This window comes from Folsomia candida, unplaced genomic scaffold, assembly GCF_002217175.1.
Source record: "Folsomia candida strain VU population unplaced genomic scaffold, ASM221717v1 Fcan01_Sc005, whole genome shotgun sequence".
NCBI classification, from domain to species: Eukaryota; Metazoa; Arthropoda; class Collembola; order Entomobryomorpha; family Isotomidae; genus Folsomia; species Folsomia candida.
The window spans coordinates 2,404,699-2,427,578 of NW_019091197.1; the positions used below are offsets into that span (position 1 = coordinate 2,404,699).

General features: G+C 36.7%; 5 protein-coding genes across 6 annotated transcripts; 2 read left to right on the forward strand and 3 right to left on the reverse strand.

The window, feature by feature from the left end:
• Window positions 1-30: 30 nt before the first annotated feature.
• On the reverse strand, window positions 31-4,223 carry LOC110850298 (ABC transporter G family member 20). Of its 2 annotated transcripts, none has more exons than XM_035852332.1 (14): window positions 3,486-4,223; window positions 3,378-3,407; window positions 3,176-3,293; window positions 2,949-3,103; window positions 2,755-2,862; window positions 2,598-2,691; window positions 2,082-2,422; window positions 1,787-2,021; window positions 1,548-1,722; window positions 1,275-1,390; window positions 1,130-1,200; window positions 786-1,048; window positions 459-545; window positions 31-375 (listed from the first exon to the last, which is right to left on the reverse strand). In XM_035852332.1, exons 1-14 carry the CDS (start codon window positions 3,581-3,583, stop codon window positions 161-163), a joined length of 2,106 nt encoding a protein of 701 aa, XP_035708225.1. In that variant the 5' UTR covers window positions 3,584-4,223; the 3' UTR covers window positions 31-160. The 2 variants fall into 2 exon arrangements, with proteins under 2 accessions (XP_035708225.1, XP_021953426.2); XM_022097734.2 differs by having other exon boundaries at window positions 1,548-1,725; window positions 3,486-4,222.
• Window positions 4,224-5,262: 1,039 nt separating this feature from the next.
• LOC118435857 lies at window positions 5,263-10,329 on the reverse strand. The gene is made up of 5 exons (XM_035852328.1): window positions 10,182-10,329; window positions 9,691-9,768; window positions 8,311-9,613; window positions 5,900-6,036; window positions 5,263-5,808 (listed from the first exon to the last, which is right to left on the reverse strand). Exons 2-5 carry the CDS (start codon window positions 9,742-9,744, stop codon window positions 5,698-5,700), a joined length of 1,605 nt encoding a protein of 534 aa, XP_035708221.1. The 5' UTR covers window positions 9,745-9,768; window positions 10,182-10,329; the 3' UTR covers window positions 5,263-5,697.
• A 57-nt stretch (window positions 10,330-10,386) lies between these two features.
• LOC110850253 lies at window positions 10,387-12,866 on the forward strand. Its single transcript, XM_022097712.2, has 5 exons — window positions 10,387-10,535; window positions 10,814-10,886; window positions 10,962-12,228; window positions 12,375-12,508; window positions 12,587-12,866. Exons 2-5 carry the CDS (start codon window positions 10,833-10,835, stop codon window positions 12,674-12,676), a joined length of 1,545 nt encoding a protein of 514 aa, XP_021953404.2. The 5' UTR covers window positions 10,387-10,535; window positions 10,814-10,832; the 3' UTR covers window positions 12,677-12,866.
• Window positions 12,867-16,944: 4,078 nt separating this feature from the next.
• LOC118435687 lies at window positions 16,945-19,425 on the reverse strand. Its single transcript, XM_035852076.1, has 4 exons — window positions 19,324-19,425; window positions 17,997-19,251; window positions 17,318-17,454; window positions 16,945-17,213 (listed from the first exon to the last, which is right to left on the reverse strand). Exons 1-4 carry the CDS (start codon window positions 19,375-19,377, stop codon window positions 17,103-17,105), a joined length of 1,557 nt encoding a protein of 518 aa, XP_035707969.1. The 5' UTR covers window positions 19,378-19,425; the 3' UTR covers window positions 16,945-17,102.
• Window positions 19,426-19,694: 269 nt separating this feature from the next.
• Window positions 19,695-22,136, forward strand: LOC118435535. Its single transcript, XM_035851714.1, has 5 exons — window positions 19,695-19,940; window positions 20,051-20,125; window positions 20,201-21,464; window positions 21,604-21,740; window positions 21,813-22,136. Exons 2-5 carry the CDS (start codon window positions 20,072-20,074, stop codon window positions 21,918-21,920), a joined length of 1,563 nt encoding a protein of 520 aa, XP_035707607.1. The 5' UTR covers window positions 19,695-19,940; window positions 20,051-20,071; the 3' UTR covers window positions 21,921-22,136.
• The last annotated feature ends 744 nt before the right edge of the window (window positions 22,137-22,880 follow it).

The window sequence follows — 22,880 nt, forward strand, 5'->3', positions numbered from 1 at the left end:
TTGGAAACGGAATTTCGTTGATTATTGAATTTTTAAAAAATATCTCATACACAAGTTTTTTATTTATATAAATATCTACGTAATACATACATAGGAACCGGATGGATCAGAAAATGAGGCAAATAACCAACAATTTATGTTATCACTGTACAAAGCAAGTTCATTTCCTCTTCTTCCTCTCAACTAAAATGGCAACAATTGTAGGAACCAATATCCATACCAAGGATGAGAGAAATGCTTCCACAACGTGCCTATTACTGATGCCCCATCCTCTCAAACACACCGATCTGAACGCCTCGACTAGTTTTGTAAGGGGTAATAGTTCACAGAAATTTCTATAAAGTGGTTCACTTTCATCGAGCGAGGTTAATATACCTGGAAATAATTAAATCGCTGAAATTAGCGATAATTACTTAGCTATATACGATACATACATACATTTATAAATATTAATATACCGGCAGAAAATGCTTGTGTTAACACTAGTCCAAGAACACGGAAGGCATTGCTCACAACTTTATTTCCCAACGTCCCAATAATCCAACCTGTCAGACAATTTAAAGAGTTTAGATAAAGACAGGTATAGATCCTCTTTGATAGGCAAAGTTGCCAAAGTTGCCAAAAATAAAGTTTGTAAATTCGCAAAAATTTGGTAAAACGATCCGCGAACTTGACATCACCACGAGCAATACATTAATTACTCAGGATTAGTTCGCAAGTCATTTTGCAAATATACGTAATGCGAATTTTTAATGAATCGGTACTTTGCTTTTGGGGTTACTCACCAATTGACAAACCCACCAGTGACGTTAGATATATCAGTCCAACTCCCAAACCCAATGACCCCTTAATTTCGAAGTTGTAGAAGGCGCACAGCATTCCGAGAATTAATGCTGAATTAATTCCCGTAATTACGAACCGTTCAATAATGCTGGATCCAATTTTATGCCATAAATTGACCCCAGCGACATAATCGCGATCTTCCAACCCTTCACTTCTATCCATCGCCCAGAGGATAGCAATCGCACTGCAGAGCATGAAGATTAATCTGCAAAGTTTAGTAACAATTAGGGTTAAGTTAAGTTTAATTATGTATCTATAAATAATTAACGGATAGATTAACACGAACAGAATTATTAAACCTGGCTGGATAAAGGAGGTATAGCTTGATAACGATAAACTACCATGGATGGCGCGGAACTTGAAACCACATAACAAAATTCTAACGCAATGATTAAATACTTGTTACTTTATCAATAGTTTTCTTAGCTTACCTTCATCGCTGGCATGGAAATATTTGCATTGGCCGAACAAGAAATCATAATTCTTTGCAAAAATGTAAAATATTTGTCAATCAGAGTTTTCTTAAACCAGGTGGATGAGATTGTATCTGCAGAATTGAGAAGGGTTAGCCAAGATTAAAAGATTTTCTGTGGGAAGAATGCTAAATATGTACATAGGAACGTCAGAAAGTTAACGTTGTGAGTAAATATTAATAGCAAAATGCTAATGCAAAAAAAACATGCAAAAAATGCGAATGGAATTACTCGAGTTGTCTGTTTCCACAGTTATCGTGGACCCACGCAATGTTTCGGTATCCACCCAATTTCTGTAAATAATTCGATTCACGACATGCATTCCGAAATGGGGTGGAAATTCTAAAAAAGCGATTGTATTTCCGAGCTTTATATCCCGAATTGCATTCTCATACGAATTTGCCACCTTCTGAAAATTGTGTCGTTTCAAATATCTGTAATACATGCTTATCTGTTCTATTTTTTCGTACCCAATCAAATTCACGATTTTCAAAGGTATCGATAAAACTGCAAATCCCAACATTTTCTAGACATTCAGATCCCGACGAATTCAATTGGTTGCAAAATTTACCGAGTTGTTTTGTAGTTGTCACATTTTGCATATTTGTTACCAACCCGACAGGTAAAGTTCGTGGTGGGAGACCAATTATGTTTTGCAGGAGACCAATCATCATAACTGGTATGACAAAGTCAGGCATAACTCGTCTAAAAGAAATTAGTATTTAGTATAACGTACATAAATATAACGAAATTTAAACAAATTACCTTAAATCTCTACTAGTTTGGTAGAACGATTTGCGGAGGAGGGCAAAAATTATGCGAAAATGGTTCCCTCTAGATTTCCCAGACTTCTGGATTTGGCAAAAGTCACTTTCTAAAGAGGAGGATAATTTTCGATATGTCGTTCCAATCACGTTGGAATTTGCATCTTGCATTTTGTCGTTTTCTTTTTTCCAAAGGAATATGTCTCTCGTTTTTTCATGTTCCAGTTCATCCTGAAGGCATATCTTTAGTGCAAAATTTTCTAAATTATGGGAGCCATACGAGGATAGGAGTGCTTCTGGGTTATCTTCAGCAATTAGGCGGCCACCCCTCATGAAACCAATCTGCAAATAAGGGAAACATTTCAGGTGAAAAAACTCGTTCATCATTTCGAAAATATATCCTCTGTTAAAATTGATTAGTAATTTGTGAGAACACCCGGAAAAAAATTAATGCTGTTTCCTACGAAGAATAACGACGGGAGAACATAATGTAATTTCTAAACCCCGCTGTACCTACTTTGTCACATAGCTTGGCTTCGTTGACGTAATGCGTCGATATGATTATAGTTGTCCCACGTGTTCTCGATATTTCTTTCAAGTATGCCCAAATCCTGGCAAATTTGACACAATTTGTAATTTTGGTCATATGAGAACATACTAGCTGTGATATTTACCTTTCCCGTAATAATGGGCCAAGCCCTACGATTGGCTCATCCATGATAAGCAGTTTTGGATTGTGTATCATGGCGATCGCAATGGATACCCGACGTTTTTGACCACCGCTTAAAAAAATATTCAATGTTGATCAATTTGTTTATTTGTCTTAACTCATCTCAGAACTAATTATGCATCATGCATGTAATCACACCTTAAACAACTAATCTTCACCCTTGATGACTTCAGGTCAAGAAATGTGGTAAGAAAATTTGTCATATTTTCTATTTCCTGATTTGTCAGTCCATAAATCATCCCATAGTATGTAAGGGATTCTTCAGCCGTTAAAAAATTTTGGAGGGCAGTATCCTAAAATTTAAGTAAATCAAAAAGTATCCACATTTCGAAATTGTATGGAAAATTCCTTAAACTAATTTTTACTTGTGGTACGTATCCGCACAACGTATCAGTCACTCCACCCCCTTTTCTCCCAAATAGGGAAAATCGTCCCCTGTCAAACTGACGTAATCCGACAAGACACGAGAGCAGCGTTGTTTTTCTAAATTTGTAAAAAAATCGTACAAAATTTTTTTATGAATTTTAGAAATTTTGAACTCGTATTTATTTATCTGCATGTACATACCCACATCCACTTGCTCCAAGTAATCCATAACTAAAATCAAGTTATGCAATTTTACTAATAAGTTTTTAGTAAAAACTGTTTACACTCCTTTAAAAAATATTTCCTCACATTTCTCCTCGATTTATGTCCATGTCCAAATTTCTGAGAACGTATCCCTCCTTTCCGTTGTACGACTTGTAGCCGTTTCTTATTTGAACAACAGCCATGTTTTTATCGGATTTACTGACAATTCGAGGAAAAATTAGGATTCTAGATATTTCACTACGAACGAACTAACCACACTGCGCAAATTTAGAGAGACGTACATATCAACACGGAAAGATTGTGGAAGAAAATGGTGCAAAATGAACAGTTCATTCAGTGAATTTAATAAAATTGTATGCACTGTTCGTTAAATTTTATATAATTGTCTGGAGAAAAACAACCTTGACTTAAATTAGAACTATTACTCATGCTCGAATACTTTAATCTTGCCATGTACAAAACTACCTATACGCACGCGAATGAAATATGTGCATACAATTGTCATTAGTAAAACTAGACTGACAAGAAGGGAGGCGATTCATGATCGAGTAAACTCACCGTAAGTCGCACTTTACCTATACTTATCCATTAATACTTGCTTCGTAAATATTTAATTACCCGTCTTCTTTTTGTTTTGCAAAAACTTTACGTGAGGATAATTAAAAAAGGTGAATAATTCTGATAACTTTATAGATAAGTGTGTTGGAAGAAATAAAACTGAATTTAATTGAGCTCCGTGGATAAATAAATATGAAATATGATATGTAAATGAGCAATTACTTTATTGTGTCGGTGTAACGCGTATTATTTTTTTAATTATCGTCTCACAAATACTGGACTGAATGCATCCTTGATACTGACCTGATTTTGTGCATATGTACATAAAAATACATAGGTAGGTACTTTGTTTGCACTAGCATCTTAGGTATGTAGCAAGTTGCTACTTGCATCGTGGGAACAAAGACGAAGAGTCGCTACTCTGAATATCGGTAGGTTAGTATTTAAATATGTGCATAAAATGTCTTGAGAATTTCTGGGAAATTGTGATGAAGGATAAATACATGTTGTTATTATTTCAAGTTATATGTATTTACATAGTCTTACCATAAGAAGTGATAGTAGAGCGTAGTTTTTGAACCGGTCAACATAAAATTAAAAGGTCAGTTGCGGTTTGTGCATGCATTCAGTGCCTATCATTGGTATTAACCGTTTTTACTTGACGTCACCAGGTCAAAAGTAGGAGAAGCTTATCTACACGCGTGCGGCAATAATTTTTCACTTTTTGCACGAGAAAAAAATGCACAATGTTTGATGTAATGTAGCAGTCCAAGTACAACTACGATCTGGTGTATTTTTGATGGAGCTTTCTCCTCTCGTGACCAATTTTTCATGGCATAGGAGGAATATGTTTTCAAGTTTAATACATGTTTTCTACTTGAAATTTAACTGGCTTTTCAATGGAATAAAAATAAATTTGAAATTCCTCAAACACAACCTAATATAGTCGTCTACTGTACTATCACTTTTTAAGTTGAGACTATGTATGTATGAGTAAGGTTTGTAAAGGTAAACATGTGTACATGCATACTTGTGTGGTTGATATTCTAGGAATACAAAATAAGTTGCCACCTCAGGAAAAGATCTTGGCTAATAAACAGTTTTTTTAATGACTAGGCGATGCAAATAACATATGCAGATATTTATGTGCATATATACGTAACATACATATATGTAATCAATGACTCAATGACGAGGAAAACTAATCCTAAGAACAAAACCGGTCATTATTTCAATAGTAGTGTGGTTTGGATAGAGGAATATGCAATTTGTACTGAAAAAGTCTGACCATCATTTGAAAGAGTTTGTCCTTGATTTGTTTATCAAATATGTAGATAGTTGTGTCATAAACATTTTACGATCGATTTTTTTCAACAATCAGCTAGATATATACTTTTTAGTAAGTGTTGCTACTTTAGCAAATAAATTTGCCGTACCGAAGCAAATCTTGCAAGACTGGATTTAATTACTCCGATTTAATGATGGAATAGTCGCTAGAGTCGTGTATAGTTGATAATAATTAAGTACAGTCGGTTTTCATAAATATATATACATTTTAGGATTAGTAAATAATATAAGTGGAGAAATATTACGATCCAAAATAAAATATTTGTACAGAAAATTGTTGGCATCCAACAAAGCTAGTCAAAAACTTGACATTATATAGAGGCGAATGCGATTCATAAATAATATTAACGACGTCTTTCCTAGTACAAAACTCGAATTTGCACCTGCAAATTTACAACCTGTCCCGACACGTCAATCCCCCTTGAAAAATCTTGAATTTCGTCACGGACATTCCATTTGACACCATGAAATTCAATATCTTCCACCGAGATTTTTTACTAACCTGGACACAAAATCAGTACAAATGTAAATAACTATTTTTGAATAATATTAACCAGACACGTTGATTAAAATGTACATCAGCAGCAACTTACAAAAATATTATGAATGGAGACCCGGTTCATCACATCCATCGCGACGAGCAGTTTCTTGAACTGCTGCATTTCATTCTTCGTTAAATCTCTTCTTTCATAATTCCCCCGGTATATCAAAATTTCCAAAGTTTTCAACTCTGGAGGTTCACATAGAAATAAGAGAAATTTCATTAATAAAAAATATGGGTTGCTCCACGAGATATGGTAATGAAGGCGATTCGAAAAATCGAGTTTTTTGAAATCCTTCTAGTATGTGTTGGGGGACCCTAAAAGATGGTCAAAAACCGTTGTCCGCGATTTTTGAAAATTTCGGTGGGGGCGGTAGGAGGGGGAGTGGCTTTTGTTGAGATCCCACTTTTACGCGCCCGGTTTTGCACGTAGGGACTTCAAATTTTGCACACACATACCTTGGGAAAATCAAATTGCGGACCTTTTTTTCTTTTTTTGAAATAAGGTCTTGGTGACCGTGTGCAGGTCAAAATGCGCGATTCGTTAGATTGGTCTTAAAATGGTCATGTGGGGTGTCGTTGGAAAGCTAAGGACTGTACGAATGCTTCTGAATCAGTTACGCACCCCTCTGACCTCAGCGGAAGGTCATAGCCCCGTTTTAAGGTCACAATAAAGAATTATTTATTTTGACTTTGTCATATTTGAATGTGTAGCGTTTACGTACATACAAAATCTTTAAAATACGAAACATCGAGTCTACGATCTGTGGAATTTATGCACTGCAGTGTTATGAATCATTGTCATTTGTAGTTGTCGCGATTTCAGTTTGACATGTTATTTTTTTGCCTGCATGAATTGTTTTATGCGAAATACTTGCATAACTATACTCTACTCGTACACATCATTCAAATTCAAGCGTTTTGTACTCAACAAATTCATGACAAATTTATTTTTTATGCATTGTAAGTTTTCTTGTATTTGTTTTTACGTAATTATTAATTGGGAAACGTCTAAAAAGTATCAATTGTGTTTTCTGTGTGAGTAAGAAACGAAAATTATTGTACATGCACTAAGTTCGACAGGTAATCTATGGACATGGTTAAGAAACATGACAAAATATTTTGCCAGGTGCCGAGGATATAAGAGACAGCATTGAAACAGCTGAAAGTTATGTCGTCGAAATATCGGTCAGCCTGGAGTTCTGAAAAAAATGCGGCGAAAGCTGTGGAGTTTGGTGAAGACTTCAAGCAATACACTGTAAACGCGCGCAGCGTTATGTGTTCCCAAGTATAGAAAATAAACAATTAATCTATTTATGTAAATAATGTATACTTAACAAATTTAATTCAAGTTGATTATAGAAATTAGTACTTGACACTACTACTCGTCAGAAGCAAAAATCGCTTCGAGAAATTTTATGCCTAAGTCAATGGAGTGTAAGTTCAATATATGTCGTCATCGGTATCCTAGTAGGTTTTATATTGCGGGAAAAAGATTGATCACGACAACACTGAAATGGCGTAAATTCGAACGCAGTAGAAGCCGTTTTCCAAAAGGTCATAAACGTAAACATCAATTTGTGCAGCATATATTAATAAAAATTTGATACTTAACATTTCGTAATTAATAAATGCGTAAAAACAAATACAAGATATAATAAAAACTTAAAATTGTATGCATCAAAAATAAATTTATAGAGTACAAAACGCTTGAATGATGTGTACAAGTAGAGTATAGTTATGCAAGTATTTCACACAAAACAATTCCATGAAGCAAAAAAATTCATGTCGAAAATGACGAACTGAAATCGCGACAACTACAAATGACAATGATTCATAACACTGCAGTGCATAAATTCCACAGATCGTAGACTCGATGTTTCGTATTTTAAAGATTTTGTATGTACGTAAACGCTACACATTCAAATATGACAAAGTCAAAATAAATAATTCTTTATTGTGACCTTAAAACGGGGCTATGACCTTCCGCTGAGGTCAGAGGGGTGCGTAACTGATTCAGAAGCATTCGTACAGTCCTTAGCTTTCCAACGACACCCCACATGACCATTTTAAGACCAATCTAACGAATCGCGCATTTTGACCTGCACACGGTCACCAAGACCTTATTTCAAAAAAAAAAAAAAAGGTCCGCAATTTGATTTTCCCAAGGTATGTGTGTGCAAAATTTGAAGTCCCTACGTGCAAAACCGGGCGCGTAAAAGTGGGATCTCAACAAAAGCCACTCCCCCTCCTACCGCCCCCACCGAAATTTTCAAAAATCGCGGACAACGGTTTTTGACCATCTTTTAGGGTCCCCTAACACATACTAGAAGGATTTCAAAAAACTCGATTTTTCGAATCACCTTCATTACCATATCTCGTGGAGCAACCCATATGTAAACGGAAATCATATTCAACACAAATTTAAAATTTAATCTTTAAATTATTAAAAACTTGACTTACCTTTATACAAATCCGAGCGATCCAACAAACTCTGAATGACGTGCTGGTTTGGTGAAAAATTGGGCAGCCTTAAATTTAAGTATTTCAATCCCTCCCAACCCTTGCACGCATTTAGAACCACGTCCAAGTTCATCGTGGTCACCTCTCCCTTGAAATCTATTTCGCAACGCGTGTTCAACTCCAAACTTTCCAAGTTCGGAAACGTCGTTTTCAATCCTTCCAGAAGTTTGGGATTGTGCATCTCGTTAATCGTCAAATTTCGCATGCTCTGCAAGACCATTTTCTCTTGATTAATATTTTCAAAAAGTTCATCCACATCTCTCGACTTTTTCAATATTTTCCCAATCTTTAGCGTTTTCAGAGCGGGCAGTCCTCCGATGTCGAGGCGCTGATGCTGAAATACGTCGAGCAAATTGTTCTCAAACTTTTGCAGCTTCGACATCTTTCTCGGTAACTTGAATTTGGTTCGGTTCGAGTTATTCAAATTGTAGGCCTCGTTCCTTTTTGGCAGTAAATAATTGTCGGGACCAGAAAAGGTAAGGTTGATTAGCTGGTCACCAACTTGACTCAACGAGCGTGAGAGTTCGGAAGGTTTTAAATCCACCAGAGCATCTTCTATTGTCCGACGGGCGTCCAATTCGACCCTTAAGGAGGAAAGATGTTTAGAACTTGCAAAATCTGGATAGAATCCCCATGGAATGGTGACCTCTCTTAAATTTGGCGAGGCATTGACAACCAGCTGAAGAAGATTAGCAAGCGGAGGGGTCACCTGGACGTCAGACCGGACCGTGAGCAATGTCAACTTTGGTCTTAGCAGGAGGGGCCCTGACAGATTTGGCAGAATTTCTTGCCTGAAATCTAAATCTGAATCATCATCATCGAAGAACTCGTAAGCGATTCGAAACTGTTTCAAATTGGGACAGTAATTTTTCAAAATTTGGAAGATGGAAGGTAAACAGGGTGCGTAGTCGAAGGAAATCTCAAAAATTTGCACAATGTCGCTAAACTTGTAGCAAAAATGGGTAAGCCTGTAGGCGAAGGGATCGATCCAGAGAATGGGGTGAACGCCGTAAGGAGCAGATATACACGTGGCGCTAATTCGCTTCGCAAGTCGGTCATCCAATGTGAAGCACAATTCGGAAAATTTATTGGCGTTGCCGTTATAGTCAGCTTGAGATTTGGCCTCGTATTCCAGGTTTAACGCAAGTTTCGTATTTGGAAGGGTGAGGACCAGTTCATTCCAGAATTGACAAACTAGTCGACATTTTTTCAATGGGGACCGTTTTAATATTTCTATCAAAATCTAAAAATTGACAAAATATTTATATATTTTATTTGAAATACTTCATAATGTCAACGGTTTTAAAATTATTGGCTTACAATTGGATTATTCAGTGCCCTGTCCACCACACTTATTTCCCCCTGAGGCTTCATTGAGTCAAGTTTTTTAATCCTATTCTGAAATGTACATTAATTAAAGCTCTCAATTAAATAGGAATTATGCTTTGTACTTCATGTTTTGAAACAATTTTCAATACATAAGGGAACGTTCATAAAATACGTATCACAGTGGAGGGGAAGGGCTGTTGCGCTTTCGGTCAACTTGTGCCACATGTTAGAAGGGGGTGTAACTCGTTATGAGGGGAGGGAAGGATAACAAATTGCCTATTTTGCGTTATGTATTTTATAAACGTTCCATAATTAGAGTGCAAATATTCTGTTCAAGTTAGGGCCGTTCATATATTACGAACACAAGAGGGGGGAGTCAAAGCTCCAATGATATCGTGCCCTCGTTGCCCATGTTAAAAGGGGGTGGAGGTCGAAAAATCGTTTTTTATGACATAATATATGAACGGGCCCTAACACCTTACCAAAAACAGTTGACAAATGTTAAGGTTGATGCAACCAAGTTGTTTTGACTTAATTTAAATAATTGAAAACAAATGTGTAAAATATTTACACTTTTTAATTAAAAATCGCAATTCTTATCAGGAGTAGATGTTCAATGTAAGATGTGTGCAATTGAATCGCCCGCTTTCGCCTTGAACCGCATCACACCGGGAAGTAAACCAAAGTTGCGAGTCAATCGCACATCTGCTCCTGACAAGAATTGAGATTTTTAATAAAAAGTGTAAATATTTTACAAATTTGTTTCCAATTATTTATATTAAGTCAAAACAACTTGGTTGCATCAACCTGAACATTCGTCACCTGTTTACACATTGGTAAGGTATTCCTTATGGAACGTTCGTAACATACGCAACACAAAATATGCAATGTGTGTACCCCTTCCTCCCCCTCTTAACGGGTTACGCCCCCTTTTTAATATGTGGCGCAAGTTGACCGGAAACGCAACAACCTTCCCTCCCCTTCCGCCGTGATGCGTATTTTATGAACGTTCCCTTAGGTATATACATATGTACACGTTATAAATTGTTTCAAAACATGAAATATAATTTATAATTCATGTTTAATTAAAAGCTTTAATTAATGTACATTTCAGTCTACGATTTAAAAACCTCATGGAGCCCCAGGGGGAAATAAGTGTGATGGATAGGGCAATGAATAATCCAATTGTGAGCCAAATAATTTTAACATTTTTAAAACTATGAATTTGTTAAATAAAATTGAAACGTTTGGTAAATTTGCAGATTTTGAAACAAATATTTAAACAGGACTCCACCCCACTGAAAAATTGTCGACTTGTTTGTAAATTTTGGAATGAGATGGTCCTCTCCCTTCCAAATACGAGACTTGCATTAAATCTGAACTACATTGAAGACGTCGATGACCACAACGCCGTTAAATTTTTCGAATTGTGCTACACATTAGATGCCCGACTTTCGAAACGGATTAACGCTCCATTTTTCTCAGATGATGACATGGACCCCGCCCACTGGATTGATACCTTCGGCTACAGGCTTACCCATATTTGCGACAAGTTTAGCGACATTGTGCAAATTTTGGAGATTTCCCTCGAGTATGAACCCTGTTTACAATCTGTCTACCAAGTTTTGAAAAATTGCTGTCCCAATTTGAAAAAGTTACGAATTAATTTCGAGGACAACGAGTATGAACCAGATTTAGGTATCGAAATTCTGCCAGGGCCGCTCCTACGAAGACCAAATTTGACATTACTCAAGGTCACTTGTGAAGTCCAGGTGACCCCGTCGCTCACCAGCCTTCTTCAACTGATTGTCAATGCCTCGCCAAATTTAAGAAAGGCCACCATTCCATGGGGATTCTATCCAAATTTTGCAAATTCTAAACGTCTTGACTCCTTAAGGGTCGAATTGGACTTCCCTTGGCCAATAGAATACGCTATGGAAGATTTTAAGCCTGTGGAACTCTCACGTTTGTTGAAGAAAGTTGGTGACCAACTAGTCAACCTTACCTTTTCTCGTCCCGGCAATTATTTAATGCCACCATGCGACAAGGCATACAATTTTAAGAACTCGAGCAAAACCAGATTCAAGTTACCGAGAACGATGTCGAAATTGCAAAAGTTTGAAAACGAGATGGTCGACATATTTCAGCATCAGCGTCTGGATATCGAAAGACTGCCCGCTCTGAAAACGCTTAGAATTGGAAAGATATTGGAAAAGTCGAGACGTGTGGACAAACTTTTGGAAAATCTGTATAAAGCGGAAAAGGTTTTCACAAGCGTGGAAAATTTGGCGATTCTCGAGATACAGGATCCCAAACTTCTTGACGGATTGAAGACGGCGTTTCCCAACTTGAAGAGGTTGGAGTTGGATACACGTTGCAAAAAATATTTCAAGGGGGAGTTGGGCGAGATGCTCAATACGTGCAAGGGTTTGGAGGGACTGAAATATTTGCATTTGATGGTGTCTACTTTTTCAGAACCAAGGCTGAATATTATTCTGACTTTGTTGGACAGCGCGGAGTTGTATAAAGGTGCGGGTCAACTTTTCAGATTAACTTATAAAAAAAGTTTTAAATTTCATTTCAGTGTGCAATATGACTTAATTTATCCGTTCACATAATTTAAAAATAATAATAATGTCCTAATTCTCTTATTTTTATATGAACCGGATCTCCAGAGCTGAAAGTTTTTGAAATTTTGATATTCCGGGGGACCGTGAGAGGGGATTTAACAGAGGAGGAGATGGACTTATTCAAGAAACTGCTCGTCGCGATGAATGGGATGGATAGGGTCACCATTCACAATTTTCATGTGAGTGGCAAATGACATTTAATGGCTGTTTGTTTATTTTAACCGACATGGTATTAACATTTGTAATTTTGTGTTCAGGTTGGTGAAGAATCTCGGAAAAAGATATTGGATTTCATGGTATCTAACACAATGTCAGTGTCCAAGTTTGAGCTGTTTCGAGGGGGATAGAGTAACGATTAGTTGCAAATTCGAATTTTTACTAAGATTTTAATAGCCAACGACTTTGGTGATAGCATTTATGAATCACCTCTAGCAGCAAGCTTTTACATAACTTTGTTAATTTTAAATGATGAAAGATTTGTCTCCGCTAGAAAATGCGGTTTTTCTAATAAAAATGCGTTTATGTATTAATAAACATGAGAATGTTCGTTCTTGACATGAAAATTGTAAATTTTATTCATGTTCTCAAAATTGTTAATTGTTAACTAAAAGCTATTACTTTCACTACTTATATCCAGTCAAGTCAAGTAATCCTTTGGTTATACATATGTCAACCAATATCAGTTAATATAAACTGGTTTCTAATTCATAACACAATTGCTATAAATTTAGAAAGCAACCAATCTAAATATACTATTTATTTGATTACACCAGAGGAAATTGGATTACATTCCGTTACGCAGCTACATATTAGCGCGAGTATTATCTATTATTTGATATTGCTACTCCGTTTTATATTGGTATTCATACACATATCGAGGTCGACCTCCATGGATTCGACCTCTGATACATATTTCGCATGAAATTTATATTGTCGATTACCTAAAGCAACGATACATTCATTGTTTGGTCCGATATTCCCGTCAGGACCTCTATCACTGTAGATTTTGTACAAATAAACAACGTATGACCCCAAAATCCTATCGGAACACCTGCGGTCGGCAGGGATCTGACCCGTCGTAGATAAATGCATTTCGTAATTTTAGAATGATTCAACTGATTTGCCGCCCCTCTAAAATATTTCAACAATTCGGCCGATTTTCCGTTAAATTTTGCCGCAAACTGGAAGGTGGCAATCTCCATGGTAAAACTCACCCAGGAAAGATTCATCATCCCTAACCAGACAGAAACTGGTAACACGTTGGAGAGACGTATAGTCGCGAAAGTGGCCAAAATATGAAGCACTGACGCTAACAAGGTCGCCATAAAGCCGAGAAGACCTGCAAAATTGTACGCGGCGTAGAGTGGGATCAGGATTTTTTGAAAATGTAGAAAATGTGTCCCATCCGACAGTCTACCGTTTTTCAAAATTCCTTCAAAAGTCTTATGCAAATAGTCGATCGCTTTGCTAAACCAATTAACAGTCAGGATGACGCAGAGAAGAGCAAAAGAGGTTATTCGCATGCATTCAAAAGTGAGAATTGACGCGATCAGGTATCTAAGACTGAACGAAATTAATTTAATTGTAAGGCTGTGACTCATCCCGATAGCAAATGGTAGTTTTCCACAGATAAACGACATAATGAAGCTGGTAGGGTCCACCTTCAACCAGATGAGAGACAGAAGAAACGGTATTGGTAAAATATAGCCCGAGATCAGGATTGCTTTTAGGGTTACTTCGAATTTAGTTTGCTTTGACCGAATGGTGGTTTTCTGCTTCAATTCTGAAATTTTGTGGTAAAATTTTGTTTAAAAATTATATATTTTCAAAAATAAAAATAATCACAAAAATTGTGTTATACAAAAAACTAGCAATACAAAAGCTGTTTTATTTAACAAAAAATCAGATATTTATCTATCAGGGTTACAAGTGATATATATCACTGAGTGAGATTTAGTGAGATTTAATGATTTATATCATTTATCTCACTTGGGGCTGAGTGAGAAATATGAGAAATAATGAGATAAACATGTAGTTAATGACCCCGTCCGCTAGGTGGCGCTAGTGCATGGCTCATAAATCTCACTAAATCTCATATTTCTCATGTCTCACTATTTCTCATTATATCTCAGTGAGATGAGATTTACGAGGGTGAGATGAGATTTCTGCAACCCTGTTATCTATGCTTCACTGAACCCTATTCAGATCACAATAACTTACCCCGCGATAAGGTCAATACTTCAGTAATTAGGAAATTCAGACCAAAGATGCAGTCCTCCTGTGAAGATGCAATAGTTCGAAAAAGTGCGATGATAATAGCACCTAAACTAAAGACCATTACTTGCACTGCTCCGACCAGATTCGGATTTACAAATAGCACCTCTATCAACTCGACTCGTAATGAGAAACAATTCTGACTAAACTTGCGGTTCGAAAGTTCACCTTTCATAGCAACGTGGAAATATTCATGTCGAGTCAAGAATGCGTACAAAATGGAGCCAGCTATTCCAATTGCACCGATAAAGTAAGGCCAAATTCTCCAAAATATGGGGAATCTTCGGCGAGCAAAGATTATCTCGTTCCGCTTTGAATCCCAAACCCAAGGGAGTGTAAACCTGAAGGGGTACATATCCTGGTACAGTTTAGCGTAAAACGACCAAACGCGAAAATCCGACTGAGGCATTTTATTTAGTTTTTTTCGGGGCGGAAAATACAGAATATGGTGCAAAAATTTACACCATAAAGTTTGGAATTTTAGGTAGGAATTTTCGCGAAAATATGTAAAATATGTAACTATGCGTATGTATCTATACAGAGCGTGAATCAAGATACAAAACTCACTTTTATTTTTGAGATAACAAGTGTTAGAGACACTTGGGATTATTGAAATTTGCACGTGTCGTACCCAGATAGTCAAGGAACAGTTTGCAAAATCACTCTTAGTTCTGTGCAGCAACATGCCCCCACTCCCCCCCACGGAGTGCGAGGTAGCCGTAAAAGAGTTTTCCAAAGATGAATTGTACCATAAATTTTTTTTAAGAAACTGGCGACAACTGAATTCAAGTACCAGTCAAAGCCATGTTTCCATTGTATTAAATGGCACTATCATAAAGAGGCAGAAATCATTGGCTGGAGTTCCACCTCCACCAAAGTGGCGTTCAAGATCAGTCAGGATCGAGCATGAGTTATACTAGATTGCAAATTTCATCAATAAGGAACATCCGTCACCACAGAAAAGTATGCAAAATGTTGGGGGTGAGTCAGGCAATAGTTTTTAGGATCAGTCACTTTGACCTAAATATATTAACGCGGAGGAGGACCCGCTGTACGCCCCCACGCCGTCTTACATCGCGTTTTTCGAAGCAAATTCGCGGTAACTGCATGAAAACTTATTTTCCAGAAATAAATTTTTAACTGCAATTACTCTTGGCGAGTCGCATGACATTATTCGGATGGATTATTTTAGATTTGAGTACTTGAAGCAGAGATTTTCAAGCTGACGGCTCGGGCGCTAAGTGGGTTTTGGAAAACTTTTCAAAACGGGTAGAACAAAATCACTCCAAAAAAGTGTCAAAGGTGATAATGGCGTAGAAAAAGCGATTGCACCTCGTTAGACAAACTAATGGGCTACCCATTGAAGCAATTTATAAAATTCACAAACGAAAAATAAAGCTGTAGAAAAATAAACAAAAGTGAGTTTTGTATCTTGATTCACTCTCTGTAATGTACTTATTTATCTGAAAAACTGTGAAGATAATATTGAATTTCTCAATAGTAGACGCTTTCGAATATGGGTTTCATGTCTGGAAAGAATTGAGTAAATCTAATATTTATCTGCTACGGATATGTAAGAGGTATTACCTTGGTTACATAAATTGGCATTACAAAAAAGAGTTATGGATGAAATTTTATTCAATCATACATATTAAATATTTACTAACAAAACAGATTGTGGTCATGTCCAACTTCTAATAATCAGAGAAACAAATATGTTTTCAGTAGAGTTTATTCTTCCAGAATATTCAAACTCCAAATTGTATTAGCCTGTAGCCCTCGATGCCAAATTATTTAAACAACCAATCCTGAGAATCGTAGACTGAGACGCTTAATTCAATTTAAAATAAAATCCAACCCTGGGCAAAGTTTATTAATACGAACCCTCTTTAAGCTCAAAACTGGAAAAATAAAATTCGCTTAATGACGTAGGACTCGTGATGAATATTAAAGATCACGGTATCATATGGATGGATCTGTATTCAATGTAAATTAATCCGGCATTAATAATTCTTTCCAAATTTCCAGGGGTGGTCAAAATACTTTGTGAAAACTTGTCACAAAGTATTTTGCGGCTGACTCCTCCCGCTGGCAACCCGATGGACGTATGTAAAGCTAGCCACAAATATCGTCACAACGTGAATTTGACACAGAAATTCCTTCCTTTTGTTGAATTAGTCATGTATTGTGGTCATTTGTGTATGGGTTCGACACCATGTATGTTCCCTTACATACACATACACATGTTGTTAGATAAAACGTCATAAGTGGAGACAAAACAAAGTAAAAAATATTACGATCCAAAACAAAATATTTGTACAGAAAATTGATTTATATATTGAACGAAATAAATACAGATAGAAATTAGTGCAAGGCCAGGTAAATTTGGCATCCATATATGGAATTAACAGACACACAAAAATTGTATATTATATAAGGCGATTAAGAAATGATATCCCTGACGACCTTCCTACAAAACTCGAATTTGCACCCACAAATTTACAACTTGTCCCGACACGTCAATCCCCCTTGAAAAATCTTAAACTTGTCCACGGACATTTTCTTTGACACCATGAAATCCAATATCTTTCTCCGAGAATCTTGACTAACCTGGACACAAAATCAAAACTGATGTCAATAAGAACTTTTACATAATATTAACCAGTAAGTTGATTAAAATATACAGCAATTAAATGCCGTTTGCACCAACTTACATAAATATCATGAATTGTGACCCGGTCCATTCCATCCATCGCAACGAGCAGTTTCTCGAACTGATCCATCTCGTAATTCGTTAAATCTCCTCTTTTATAATGTTCCTGACATATCCAAATTTCCAAAATTTTCAGCTCTTGAGGTCCGATTCGCATGGAAATATGAGAAATTAGAACATTATTAACGAAAAATAAGTGAACGGATAGATTAACCTCTTAAGGACGAAGTGCAGTATTTTATTTTCCATTGGTGACGAAATACAAAAATGTGTTTACTGCATAAATTACTATGGCACCAAAATTTCTCAAAAATAAGAATATTTCTTCGGTATTTTTGTGGAAAACTCGATAGTGAAAAGAGGATCTTTATATATTTTACTCCTAAAATATTGAAATTTTTCCTATACCGACCAAAGTTTAAAAGTAGATTTTTCCTCAAAATTGTGACGAAAAGTGAGTTTTGAGTGTTAACACTCAAACCTAGGGATTTGGTTGAAATAAATATCTCGTCTTTTATAAGAAATCATGAAACTTTTAATTGTTTGCTATCAGGTCTAATTATGGAATCGATGTTGTTCCCTAGCGAAATTTTGTTAAAAAATCAGTAGTATGAAAGAGGTTAAGGCATTTTATGAATCATATTACGCACAAATTTAATTTATGAAAAGGTGACATTTACCTTTATACAAATCCGCGGCATTCAACAAAGTCTGAATGGCATCCCGTTTTCGTGAAAAATTAGGTAGCTTCAAATTTAAATGTTTCAATCCCTCCCAACCCTTCAACGCATTGAGCACCACGCCCAAATTCATCCTAGCCAGGGCCCGGTTGAAATCCTTTTCGCAACGCGTATCCAACTCTAATCTTTCCAAGTTGGGAAACGCCGTCTTCAATCCATGAACAAGTTTGGGATTCTGAATCTCGAAAATCGTCAAATTTCTTACATTCGCGAAAACCTCGTTCGCTCGATACATATTTTCCAAAAGTTCATCCACAACTCTCGACTTTTTGAATATCTTTCCAATCTCAAGCGTTTTCAGAGCGGACAGTACTTTGATATCCTGGAGCGGAAATATGTCGACCATTTTATTCCCTAACTTTTGCAGTTTCGGCATATTTTTCGGTAAATGGACTCTTCTTCGACCCGAATCGTAGGCCTCGTTGTAATTCATCCCATAATGGTCGAAATGAGAAAAACCGAGGTTGACTAGCTGGTCAGCAACTTGATTCAACAAACGTGTGAGTTCCAAAGGTTTAAATTCCGCCATAGCGTCTTCAATTCGCCGAGTGAGTTCCAATTTGACCGTTAAGGAGCCAAGAAGTTTAGAATTGGCAAAATCTGGACAGAATCCCCATGGAATGGTGGCCTCTCTTAGATTTGGGGAGGCATTGACAACCAGCTGAAGAAGGCTGGTGAGAGACGGGGTCACCTTGACTTCAGACCTGACCGTGAGCAATGTCAACTTTGGCTTTGGTAGGAGCGGCCCTAGCAGGATTTCTTTATTGAAATCTAATGATTCATCCTCGTTGAGATCGTAAGAGATTTCTAACTGTTTTAAATTGGGACAGCAATTTTTCAAAACTTGGAAGACTGATTGTAAACAGGCTGCATAGTCGACGGTAATCTCCAAAATTTGCACGCTGTCGTTAAACTTGTCACAAACATGGGTAAGTCTGTAGGCGAAGATATCGATCCAGTCAGAGGGGTTCTCGTCAGAAGGAGCAGATGTACACGTTGCAACAATCTGTTTCGAAAGTCGGTCATCCAATGTGAAGCACAAATCGAAAAATGGAATGGCGTTGTAGTCACCGACCTCGTACTCCAGATTTAAGGCAAGTGTCGTATTTGGAAGGGAGAGGACCATTTCATTCCAGAATTGACAAACTAATCGACAAGTTTTCAATGGGGATCGTTTTATGATTTCTGACAAAATCTGAAAATTTACCAAATATTTAATTGTATTTAAAGAATTCAGAGTTTCAAATTTTAAAATTGTTTGGCTTACAATGGGATTATTCATTGCCCTATCCATCACACTAATTTCCCCTGGGGGCTCCATGAAGGCTGGGTTTTAAAACCTATTCTGAAATGTATATTAATTAAAGTATTAATCAGAAAGGAATGATATTTTGTATTTCATGTTTTGAAACTATTTGCAAGGTGCATATAAATAAATAAATAAATAATTAATTATAAGTGGATATAAAAATATTCTATTCAAGTAACACCTTTACCAATGGTAATTACCAATGTGTAAACAGTTGATAAATGTTCAGGTTGATGCAACCAAGTTGTTTCGACTTAACTTAAATTATTGAACAGAAATGTGTAAAATATTTACTCGTTTTGATTAAAAATTTCAATTCTTGTCAGGAGCAGATGTGTTCAATCACTGCAATCGAATCATCAGTGAGCAATCATCGAACTTTCCCAGCGTGATGCGGTTCAAAGTGAAAGCGGGTGATTCAATTGCACAAATCTTACGCTGGACATCTGCTCCTGACAAGAATTGAAATTTTTAATTAAAAAGTATAAATAAATATTCATTCACACATTTGTTTACAATTATTTAAATTAAGTCAAAACAACTTGATTGCATCAACCTGAACATTTAGCAACTTGGTAAGGTGTTACTCTTAACTAGAATACTTGTTTATTACGTCAAATATAGTGTATAGTATGTAATTATTTTTTAAGTAATTAAAAGTTAATTAATATACATTTCATAATAGGCTTTGAAAACCTGATTGCCGATGGAGTCCCAATGGCAAGAAAGCGCAGTAGAAATGGCACTGAGAAATCCAATTGTAAGCCAAACAATTTCAAAATTATTGAAACTATAAATTTGTTAAATAAAATTGAAACGTTTGGTCAATTTCTAGATTTTGACGGAAATATTAAAACGGTTCCCATTGAAAAATTGTCGACTAGTTTGTCAATTTTGGAATAAAATGGTCGTCTCTCTTCCAAATGCGAGACTTGCGTTAAATATGAAAAATGGCGTTAACTCGACTCGTTTTTTCGAATTTTTCTTCAAATTAGATGGCCAACTTGCGAAACGGATTAGCACCAGATGTTTCATTGCTCCTGATGACGAGGAACCCACTCACTGGATCGATACCTTCGCCTACAAGCTTGCCCATATTTGTGACAAGTTTAGCGACAACGTGCAAATTTTGGAGATTACCATCACCTACTCAGCTTGTTTACAACCAATCTTTCAAATTTTGAAAAATTGCTGTCCCAATTTGAAACAGTTAGAAATCAATTACGAGGCCAACGAGGATGAATCAGATTTCAGTACCGAAATTCTTCCACTGCCGCTCCCACTAAAACCAAAGTTGACATTGCTTACGGTCACTTCTGAAGCCCAGGTGACCCCCTCTTTCACCCGTATTCTTCAGCTGGTTATTAATGCCTCGCCAAATTTGAGAGAGGCCACGCTTCCATGGGGATTCTATCCAGATTTGTCAAATTCTAAACTTCTTGACTCCTTAACAGTCGAAATGAACATCGTTCGACCATTCAAAGAAGTTCTGGCGGAATTCAAACCTTCCGAACTCTCAAATCTTTTGAATCAAGTTGGTGACCAACTAGTCAATCTAAGCTTCTCTTGCGCCAACAATTCTGGACTGCCAACAATGTACGAGGTCGACGATTGGAATGACTTGAACCTAACCCGGTTCCACTTCCCGAGAAAGATGTCGAAACTGCAAAAGTTTGAGAACAATTTGCTCGACGTATTTCAGCATCAACGCCTGGATATCAAGCGACTCCCCGCTCTGAAAACACTTCTGATTGGAAATGTATCTGAAGAATCGAGAGGTGTGGATGAACTTTTGGAAAATATATATCAATCGAAAAAGGTTTTCGTAAGCGTGAGAAATTTGGCCATTCTCGCAATTCAGGACCCCGAACTTCTGGAAGGATTGAAGACGGCGTTTCCCAACTTGGAGAAATTGGAGTTGGATACCGGCTGCAAAATAGATTTCGACGGGGCAACGGGTATGATGGAGTTGGACGAGGTGTTCAATGTGTGTAAGGGTTTGGAAGGATTGAAACATTTAAATTTGGCGCTGCCTCAATTTTCAAAACCAACGCTGAATGTCGTTCAGACTTTGTTTGATAGGGCGGATTTGTATAAAAGTGAGTTCTACTTTTCAGATAATTTTTTAAAGCTTTTAAATTAATTCGAGTGTGTAATATGATTCAATTGATCTGTTCACACTTATTTTTTTTACTAATATCCTAATTTCTATTATTTCCATGTGAATCTGACCTCCAGGGCTGAAAACTTTGGAAATTTTTATATACATGCGGATTAAAGTGAGAGGAGATTTAACAGAGGAGGAGATGGAGCTGTTTAAGAAACTGATCGTCGCGATGAATGCGATGGATAGGGTCACCATTCGCAATTTTTATGTGAGTTACAAGTATAATTGCCATATATTTTAATGGGCCTACTATTTATATTTGTATTGATTTTGGATACAGTTTAGTAAAGAATCTCTGAGGGATTTATTGGATTTCATGGTGTCAAACAAAATGTCCGTGGACAAGTTTAGGATGTTTCAAGGTGGATCGGTAGGGATTAGTTCATAATTCCCGAGGACTGGGTGGTATCATTTATGAACCACTTATAATTCTTACTAAGCTTTCACACAAGTTAGTTTCATTTTACATGATACAAAATTTAGCTACCCATTTATTGTATAATTGCTATTTACTTCTTGAAACTTGGTCAATCAATTTCCTGTACAAATTCTTATTCATTTTACATTGTAATATTTTTACCTTTTGTCTCTCCACATATGGCGTTTTTCTAATAACAATGCTTTTATATATTAATAAACATCATCTTGATTTCTTGACATGAAAATTGTAAATTTTATTCATGTTCTTAAAATTGTACGCATTGTAGTAACTAATTATACTACATATGTATGTATATGACTACACAATCGCCCGAAATTGGACTAAATTCTGGTACCAATTAGCAAACTCTGATATATATATCTCTAAAGCAACGATACATTCATTGTTTGGTCCGATATTCCCGTCAGGACCTCTATCACTGTAGATTTTGTACAAATAAACAACGTATGACCCCAAAATCCTATCGGAACACCTGCGGTCGGCAGGGATCTGACCCGTCGTAGATAAATGCATTTCGTAATTTTAGAATGATTCAACTGATTTGCCGCCCCTCTAAAATATTTCAACAATTCGGCCGATTTTCCGTTAAATTTTGCCGCAAACTGGAAGGTGGCAATCTCCATGGTAAAACTCACCCAGGAAAGATTCATCATCCCTAACCAGACAGAAACTGGTAACACGTTGGAGAGACGTATAGTCGCGAAAGTGGCCAAAATATGAAGCACTGACGCTAACAAGGTCGCCATAAAGCCGAGAAGACCTGCAAAATTGTACGCGGCGTAGATTGGGATCAGGATTTTCTGAAAACGTAGGAAATGCCTGGCTTCCGACAGCCGCCCATTTTTCAAGATTTTTTGAAAAGTTATATGCAAATAGTCGATTGCTTTGCTGAGCCAATTGACAGTT

What these genes read in the sequence shown, in the direction of transcription:
- LOC110850253 (XM_022097712.2), top strand. Translation starts at nt 10,833, where the DNA reads ATGGAGCCCCAGGGGGAAATAAGTGTGATGGATAGGGCAATGAATAAT. An exon ending in GGGCAATGAATAATCCAATT is followed by an intron (nt 10,887 to 10,961) that starts GTGAGCCAAATA and finishes GTAAATTTGCAG; the next exon opens with ATTTTGAAACAAATATTTAA. An exon ending in CAGCGCGGAGTTGTATAAAG is followed by an intron (nt 12,229 to 12,374) that starts GTGCGGGTCAAC and finishes CCGGATCTCCAG; the next exon opens with AGCTGAAAGTTTTTGAAATT.
- LOC118435857 (XM_035852328.1), bottom strand. Translation starts at nt 9,744, where the DNA reads ATGAAGCCTCAGGGGGAAATAAGTGTGGTGGACAGGGCACTGAATAAT. An exon ending in GGGCACTGAATAATCCAATT is followed by an intron (nt 9,614 to 9,690) that starts GTAAGCCAATAA and finishes GTCAATTTTTAG; the next exon opens with ATTTTGATAGAAATATTAAA. An exon ending in TCGCTCGGATTTGTATAAAG is followed by an intron (nt 6,037 to 8,310) that starts GTAAGTCAAGTT and finishes GTGAACCTCCAG; the next exon opens with AGTTGAAAACTTTGGAAATT.
- LOC118435687 (XM_035852076.1), bottom strand. Translation starts at nt 19,377, where the DNA reads ATGGAGCCCCCAGGGGAAATTAGTGTGATGGATAGGGCAATGAATAAT. An exon ending in GGGCAATGAATAATCCCATT is followed by an intron (nt 19,252 to 19,323) that starts GTAAGCCAAACA and finishes GTAAATTTTCAG; the next exon opens with ATTTTGTCAGAAATCATAAA. An exon ending in TGCCGCGGATTTGTATAAAG is followed by an intron (nt 17,455 to 17,996) that starts GTAAATGTCACC and finishes TCGGACCTCAAG; the next exon opens with AGCTGAAAATTTTGGAAATT.
- LOC118435535 (XM_035851714.1), top strand. Translation starts at nt 20,072, where the DNA reads ATGGAGTCCCAATGGCAAGAAAGCGCAGTAGAAATGGCACTGAGAAAT. An exon ending in TGGCACTGAGAAATCCAATT is followed by an intron (nt 20,126 to 20,200) that starts GTAAGCCAAACA and finishes GTCAATTTCTAG; the next exon opens with ATTTTGACGGAAATATTAAA. An exon ending in TCACCATTCGCAATTTTTAT is followed by an intron (nt 21,741 to 21,812) that starts GTGAGTTACAAG and finishes TTTTGGATACAG; the next exon opens with TTTAGTAAAGAATCTCTGAG.
- LOC110850298 (XM_022097734.2), bottom strand. Translation starts at nt 3,583, where the DNA reads ATGGCTGTTGTTCAAATAAGAAACGGCTACAAGTCGTACAACGGAAAG. An exon ending in AAGCCAAGCTATGTGACAAA is followed by an intron (nt 2,423 to 2,597) that starts GTAGGTACAGCG and finishes CCTTATTTGCAG; the next exon opens with ATTGGTTTCATGAGGGGTGG. An exon ending in TTTCCATGCCAGCGATGAAG is followed by an intron (nt 1,201 to 1,274) that starts GTAAGCTAAGAA and finishes TGTGGTTTCAAG; the next exon opens with TTCCGCGCCATCCATGGTAG.